This window comes from Gopherus flavomarginatus, chromosome 11 (assembly GCF_025201925.1).
Source record: "Gopherus flavomarginatus isolate rGopFla2 chromosome 11, rGopFla2.mat.asm, whole genome shotgun sequence".
In the NCBI taxonomy this organism is placed as follows: Eukaryota; Metazoa; Chordata; order Testudines; family Testudinidae; genus Gopherus; species Gopherus flavomarginatus.
In genome coordinates this window covers 34,031,284-34,039,739 of record NC_066627.1, presented here as the reverse complement: position 1 = coordinate 34,039,739, position 8,456 = coordinate 34,031,284, and the positions used below count along the sequence as shown (strand labels likewise).

The following is an 8,456-nucleotide window of genomic DNA, read 5'->3' as shown; positions in this document are numbered from 1 at the left end:
CCAATGCACTAAAATGCTTTATTCTATTTCTAGGCATGCCCAAAGCAATCCACAGATCTGATCCAAGGCCTTTACGTACCTCTCTTCTATGTCTAGGACTGAATACACCGGTTAGAATGTGTAGTGGCATATCTGGATACAGCTGCAAAGTCAAGCATATTTGAATTATTTCTTTACGTTGGAAGGCCAATATGAACAGGAAGAGAGGTTTTTCTGGATTTGCCAAAAGTTAAGTCATTACTGATACAAACAAACAATCTCTCAGGTTACTGTCTGGGTTTAGAAACATTTATGAATTGCTTTGGATTGAACTCTTCAACTCTGAACTTCAATCCCATTTCCCTCCCCGAATGGCACCAAGGGATCATTTCTATTCTCCACCTTATCTCACTGGGGACACTCTAGAGTTGTGTTGTGTATATAGTGGAAGCAGGTTGGAGGCAGTGAACTCCTTTGTGTGATACTGCTGAAAAACTATTTCAGCTGGACCCACAGCAAGTGTTCAGAAGCTATCTTTCCTTTGCTTTACTGCAGCTGGATATGAAACCAAGTTCCAATGCACAAGGTAAGAATTTAGTTGCAGACTAAGTAGACATACAGAAGCAATGGATAGCTCTTTCCTGATGTGCTGCTTGCATATTGTTTGAGTGTTTTTTAAAAAATAGTCCAGGGGCAGGACAGGGATTTTGCACTAAACATATTAATGTTTTAGGAAGTTTACTATTTTACCCTGGTCTATCAAATCTCTGAATCTGGTGAACAAGAACTTCCAACTATTTGAACTCATTGCTGTGTCCTCCACCAACAATTTCCTAGCATACTCTGTATTGCTAGCTTGGAGTGATGAGGTAGGCTCCTGGCAAATGGCAAGTCTGAAATGGCACCTCTGGCTCTGAAGCGCCAACCATTCAAACTGGAATATGCCCAGCATCAGAAACCAATCAGGAGAACAGCAAGAATAAGAGTGGGAATGAGACCTCTGCCATCATGGCCTCATTCTACATGAGCTGAACATTAGGCTTTGCCATGTCAACAAGTTAAAGACTCATTATTGGGAGGGCTAAGTTCCAAAGCAATGCTTAATAGTCCATTTGATGAGGAGGTTTTGATTACTATAGAGAGGGGAGGAGTTGATTCTGTTAGCCACGGATCTGTATGAAACTCTGACCTTTCACCCCACAGCGATTCACACAAAATACTTCTTCAACTTTTACTCATGAGAGGGTGCATGTACCAATTATAATTCCAACTCCCATTAGCACAAACCCAGAATCAACGCAGAACTCGGTTGAAATTGTCACATTCCCCTGGTTTTGTGTCTAAAGCATCTGTATCTGACTCTGACTGGCTGAACAGGGACGAGGTGCACAAATCTTTCAGCAGGCTCAGGCTGGTACTGATTTTTGGAGCTTATAACAAAATATGAAACCATTAATGTAATATCGGGGTATTGAAAACATTTTATATAGCTGCTAAATACAGCTATACCAAAAGCATGGTGTTGCAGGGCTGTGTCAGAAAATTTCATAGATTCATAGACTCTACGACTGGAAGGGATCTCGAGAGGTCATCAAGTCCAGTCCCCTGCCCTCATGGCAGGACCAAATACTGTCTAGACCATCCCTGATAGACATTTATCTAACCTACTCTTAAATATCTCCAGAGATGGAAATTCCATAACCCCCCTAGGCAATTTATTCCAGTGTTTAACCATCCTGACAGTTAGGAACTTTTTCCTAATGTTCAACATAAATCTCCCTTGCTGCAGTTTAAGCCCATTGATTTCTTGTTCTATCATTAGAGGCTAAGGTGAACAAGTTTTTTCCCTCCTCCTGATGACAGCCTTTTAGATACCTAAAAACTGCTATCATGTCCCCTCTCAGTCTTCTCTTTTCCAAACTAAATAAACCCAATTCTTTCAGCCTTCCTTCATAGGTCATGTTCTCAAGACCTTTAATCATTCTTGTTGCTCTTCTCTGGACCCTCTCCAATTTCTCCAGATCTTTCTTGAAATGCGGTGCCCAGAACTGGAGACAATACTCCATTTGAGGCCTAACCAGCGCAGAGTAGAGCGGAAGAATGACTTCTTGTGTCTTGTTTACAACACACCTGTTAATGCATCCCAGAATCATGTTTGCTTTTTTTGCAACAGTATCACACTGTTGACTCATATTTAGCTTGTGGTCCACTATGACCCCTAGATCTCTTTCTGCCATACTCCTTCCTAGACAGTCTCTTCCCATTCTGTATGTGTGAAACTGATTGTTCCTTCCTAAGTGGAGCACTTTGCATTTGTCTTTATTGAACTTCATCCAGTTTACCTCAGACCATTTCTCCAATTTGTCCAGATCATTTTGAATTTTGACCCTGTCCTCCAAAGCAGTTGCAATCCCTCCCAGTTTGGTATCATCTGCAAACTTAATAAGCGTACTTTCTATGCCAACATCTAAGTTGTTGATGAAGATATTGAACAGATCCTGTCCCAAAACAGACCCCTGCGGAACCCCACTTGTTATACCTTTCCAGCGGGATTGGGAGCCATTAATAACTACTCTCTGAGTACGGTTATCCAGCCAGTTATGCACCCACTTTATAGTAGCCCCATCTAAATTGTATTTGCCTAGTTTATTGATAAGGATGTCATGTGAGACTGTATCAAATGCCTTACTAAAGTCTAGGTATACCACATCCACTGCTTCTCCCTTATCCACAAGGCTCGTTATCCTATCAAAGAAAGCTATCAGATTGATTTGACATGATTTGTTCTTTACAAATCCATGCTGGCTATTCCCTATCACCTTACCACCTTCCAAGTGTTTGCAGATGATTTCATTAATTACTTGCTCCATTATCTTCCCTGGCACAGAAGTTAAACTAACTGGTCTGTAGTTTCCTGGGTTGTTTTTATTTCCCTTTTTATAGATGGCACTATATTTGCCCATTTCCAATCTTCTGGAATCTCTCCCGTCTCCCATGACTTTCCAAAGATAATAGCTAGAGGCTCAGATACCTCTTCTATTAACTCCTTGAGTATTCTAGGATGCATTTCATCGGGCCCTGGTGACTTGCAGGCATCTAATCTTTCTAAGTGATTTTTAACTTGCTCTTTTTTTATTTTATCTTCTAAACCTACCCCCTTCCCATAAGCATTCACTATGTTAGTCATTCCTTCAGACTTCTCAGTGAAGACCGAAACAAAGAAGTCATTAAGCATCTCTGCCATTTCCAAGTTTCCTGTTACTGTTTCTCCCTCCTCACTGAGCAGTGGGCCTACCCTGTCCTTGGTCTTCCTCTTGCTTCTAATGTATTGATAAAAAGTCTTCTTGTTCCCTTTATTCCCATAGTTAGTTTGAGCTCATTTTGTGCCTTTGCCTTTCTAATCTTGCCCCTGCATTCCTGTGTTGTTTGCCTATATTCATCCTTTGTAATCTGACCTAGTTTCCATTTTTTATATGACTCCTTTTTATTTTGTAGGTCATGCAAGATCTCGTGGTTAAGCCGAGGTGGTCTTTTGCCACATTTTCTATCTTTCCTACCCATCGGAATAGCTTGCTTTTGGGCCCTTAATAGTGTCCCTTTGAAAAACTGCCAACTCTCCTCAGTTGTTTTTCCCCTCAGTCTTGATTCCCATGGGACCTTACCTATCAGCTCTCTGAGCTTACCAAAATCCGCCTTCCTGAAATCCATTGTCTCTATTTTGCTGTACTCCCTTCTACCCTTCCTTAGAATTGCAAACTCTACGATTTCATGATCACTTTCACCCAAGCTTCCTTCTACTTCCTTCTACTTTCTACTACTATGCTCTCTCCACTGTATGTTTGATGCCAGCCCTGAATACCACTTTGTCTGCTTATTTCACAGTTATCACTATAGTGTCCTTCATGTCATACTTTGCACTTGACAGCCCTCCCTGAAGTAATCATCCTCCTTCAAAATTCCTCCTCCAGGCCCACTTCTGTGGTGACACTTACAAGAAATGACAGCTAATGATTGCCAGATTTTGCTGCTGCCAGGATAGTAGATACTATATAAGTATGTTCAAATGATTCAGAATTATCCCGTAGTACACTGAGTTAACCCCATATCACATTAAAAAAAAATGATATTGAAAGACCAACCCCCTGCTCAAAGCAGGACCAGTCCCCAACTATATCATCCCAGCCAGGGCTTTGTCAAGCATGACTTTAAAAATCTCTAAGGAAGGAGATTCCACCACCTCCCTAGGTAACCCATTCCAGTGCTTCACCACCCTCCTAGTGAAAAACTTTTTCTTAATATCCAGCCTAAACCTCCCCCACTGCAACTTGAGACCATTACGCCTTGTTCTGTCATCTGCCACCACTGAGAACAGTCTAGATCCATCCTTTTTGGAACCCCCTTTCAGGCAGCTGAAAGCAGCTATCAAATCCTTCCTCATTCTTCTCTTCTGAAGACTAAGCTAGGCAGCTGAGCAAGTGATTATGCTGCATTGGCCTCAGCATATTCCCTCCTCCACACCTAGGAAAGCACTATTCCTCTTCCAGTTTCTCCCTCTTGTATAGAGCTCTTGTGATCAGATGGGCCTTGACTTCTCTCTCCAAAACATCTTGTAGCAGCAAGTACAATTTGTCCGTCAATATCCGTCTCACCCTTAGATTGTGATGTATTAGATTCATTTTCCCTAAGCACAAGGACAAAACTAGTTCTGTTTCTGAGGAACTTCCAGCTGGTTTTGTTTCTGACAAAGTCTTGCCTATTTTTCCTTTTGATGAAAATATCCTGATCTTCATTGACAAATACAGCTAATCATTCTGCTTTTCTGCAAATCCAAAGAGGAACTGGTCTGACTTTTGGGATGAAATCCGTTTGCACTGGTCTGACTGGGATATATTGCCAAGTTGGGTGGCAGCCAGTTATACGGCACATCTGTTTAATCTGTTTTTGAAACTGCAGCACATTACCTAATTTGAAGCAGCGTTGCTATGATATCATGTCTGTCCCATTTGTGAATGGGAAGTGACCAAGATGCTTTCAGTAAAGTGATATGTCCTCTACAGCTACATGTAATAGCTAGACTTGCAAATATCTATAGGATAATTAAGATCTAATATTTTCAGCCTATATGTGAAGGAAGAGAGAAACTTGGGCCAAATTGCTATAAGCAGATGAACCTTTATTAATATCAAAGTTGCATCTTACACCAATTCTGAATTCGTCCCTTTTTGTATATTGCCTAAATCAGAGGTTTTTTGACTGTCATCCGTGGACTACCAGTGGTCCGTGAGCTCCATTCAGGTGGTCGGTGGATAATTCTCTCTAAGATGTGCACCTGGGCAGCTGTACACAAGAGAATGAAGCACCAGCCACCTAATTAGTGGAGCCGGGCAGGTGTGACTCCACTAATTAGATGCCTGGACCCTGGAGAAGATGCACATGTAAGTTAGGTGGTGGCCTTGGGTGTAATAGGGGGTAGTTGGGAGGAGACAGTGGGTTGAGAAGAGGGGATGGGGGAATTTGGGACATTCAGGGCTGTGGCAGCCAGAGAAAGAGGTGACTTTTCCCAGCTCCAGGGCTATGGCTGCTGGGGAGAGACCCCAGGGCTGTGGCTACTGTGGTGGGGGAGAGACCCCCCTCCTTCCCAGCTCCAACTTGGGGACTGCTGCAGCAGGGGAGAGAGGGAGAGACCCCCCCTCCTTCCTAGCTCAGCTCGGTGGCTGCCATGGTGGGGGAGAGAGGGCACATCCATTGCATTAGAAAGATAAGACTACTGATATTAAAATGAGTTATGTGCTTTTATTTGTAGAATAAAAAAAGTTAATTATTATTAAGTTCCTTTTATATAATGCTTTTATCCAAAGCGCTTTACAATACTTACCTAATGGTACAAACAACATTTGGAAAGATCATTAAGTGGTCTGCCGAGACCCTTGGCAATTTTCAAGTGATCCGCAAAAAAAAAGAAGTTTGAGAACCACTGGCCTAAATTAAATTGCTTAGATACTACACTGCAATGTAGAGTAGGCCTGTAGAAGGGCTAGCTGCGTCCCAAACACCCCCGAGTGGCCCAGGATAACTTCTGTGGTGCCTTGCTAACAATTCCTCCTTTCTTCAGGCCTCTACTCTTCATTCAGGTCCTTCTGGCAGGCTTTTATTTTTATTTTCACAATACAGCAAATCAACATTGAAAACAATGACACAGAATTACCTTTCTGGTCTTGAGTTCTATTCTCAAGGGTCTTTTCCACAGCTTACTGCCGGGCTACCTGGCTCTGGCAGTCCCAGCACCTCTCCCAAGCCGCTGGCACTGCAGCTTCCTGCAGACACACCTGATCCAACCCAGGTATGGCTCCTTCATAATCAGGGATGGCTAGCATGAGGCCCTCTACTTCGTAAGGACAAGCCACCCTGTTACACCCTCCCCCAAATTGATACCATGCCCACCCCAGGGGAAGTTCTAGGTGAGGGGATACCCTTTTACCCCCTCCCAATTTACCACTGTCACCGGCCATGTGAATGCACAGTCTGGCTCAGAGCACCTCCAGTATCCCTTCCAATTTGTTCATCGTAATAATCAGGCAAATTCTTTCCCCTAGGGTCACCTGATGTGCCTCAGCTAACTGTTCTGATGTCCCCTGAGAAGGAGCTTGAGCTACCCACACTTCCCTTGGTGGGCCTTGAGGAAACGTCTGGGTGTCCACCACCTCGTCCCCTCAGGGTTTTGTGTGGGTCCTGACAGCAACCCCGGAGCACAGTTTGGGTTCCCACTATCTCCTGATCTGGCACCTGCTTCCCAGGACTCCTCTTCATCTAAAGCATAGCTAACTCTAACTTTTGCAAAGCTTCTACTTCACCTATCTCACACCCTTCCTCTCTGGGTAATCTGGCTTCAGATCTAAACTCTCTCCTGTTTCTAGAGAGTGGGCCAGAACCTTTTTGCCTTTCTGCAGATACATGGGGTTCATAAACTCTAGTTAACAAATTATACATGACACCAACATTTACCAGACTGTTCTGGAGAACACTTCCCATTTTTGCCAAGATTAGATTTTCTCACACTCCTCCAGCCGACGTCCCATGTGCCCATGGTCTCACTCTTCAAAAGGGTAAGGATTCTGCTTACGACCTTCCACCTTGCTTTGAACACATGCCTCGGAGGGGCTCTTCCTCTTAGGAGGGGATAGCCTCTTAGGAGGGGACCCTAGCCTTCCTACATGGCTGAAATAGCACCTCGCCAAGTCACATCCCATGAGAAAGCAGTTCCTCTGAATGCATCTTGCTTTCCCATAATGAAAACTCTGTAGGGCTTTCTCTGCCACGCCCTATGGATTTCTTACCAATTGTCAAGGATAGAGGAGCATTGAACATTCTTCTGAGGCCCATTAATGGGGCTAATCTTAACTTCCCACTGTGGGATTCCTCCTGGTAGTGGTATCCCTGCTACTAGCTTTCCCCCAGATTTGGTGCTACTGATCTGGTCCATTGCTCCAGCTGCTTGGCTCTCTCCATCACCAAGTAGGCTCCTGCCACTGATGCCAGCCGAAACTGCTTTACCCACATTTGAGCTCCTTCAGGCAGGACTCACAAGAATTGTTTTAAGACAATTAACTCCTTGTCTTTCCCCAGAGAATTCACATCTGGTCTCAGCAACCAGGTCCTGCACCCACTGGGCCACCACATGGGATTGTGTGCTGTGTGGAAATGGCTCAATGAGGAATTTATGCTGGTAAGTTTCTGGCTTTGGCCCCAGCTGATCTAAGACAGCTGCTTTCAGCTTGGGATATGAGTTTGACTGAGCATCAGTTAAAGCTCTATAAATAGCTTGAAGCTCCCCACTCGGAGGAGTCTTCCAGCCTGCAACATAGGCAACTCACTCACAGGAAAGCCTTAACCTCATCCTCAGGCCCCAACTTTGCCAGTGCTGGGCCAGGCCTGCCCTGTCCAAAACCCACCACCACTTCAGGGGCCCATTTGCCCAGTTGCTGCTAAAGCTGCTCCTGTTGTTGCTGTCATGCAGTATCTTGCCACCACTGCTTGTTGAACAACTGCACCTCCTGCTGCTTCTACTGATTTTGCAAACATTGCACTAGGAGGGCCTGAGTCTTTTGCTGCTGCTCAGCAAACAAGCAGACAATGTAGCTACAGTCTGTAGTGGGGTCAGCCACTTACCATGAATCCCTTGTGGCCTGGGGTACCTCTGCAGTCACTGCTAACAATTCATCCCTTCCTCAGGGTTCTCCCCTTACATTCACACCAAACAACCAGTCTCACAGGCCCTACTGGCCAGGTTTGAATTCCTTTTCTATTTTCCCAATACAGCAAACCCAAACTGAAAACAACACAACAACAACAACAATTACCTGCTGGTATTGAGTTCTGTCCTCAGGGGGTGTCTCTTCCACAGCTTAAGGCCAGGCCAGGCCAGGCCAGGCTTCCTGTCTCTGGCAATCTCAGTAACTCTCACAGCCCCCATGCACACA

The 8,456-nt window shown here is 44.4% G+C and overlaps 1 gene segment (V, D, J or C); it reads left to right on the top strand.

Moving 5' to 3' along the window:
• Positions 1-283: 283 nt before the first annotated feature.
• Positions 284-8,456, top strand: part of LOC127030676 (tyrosine-protein phosphatase non-receptor type substrate 1-like) — a 143,405-nt gene continuing 135,232 nt past the window's right edge. Inside the window, 1 exon segment of the C gene segment in view lies at positions 284-565. Within this exon segment, the coding sequence occupies positions 541-565 (25 nt within the window).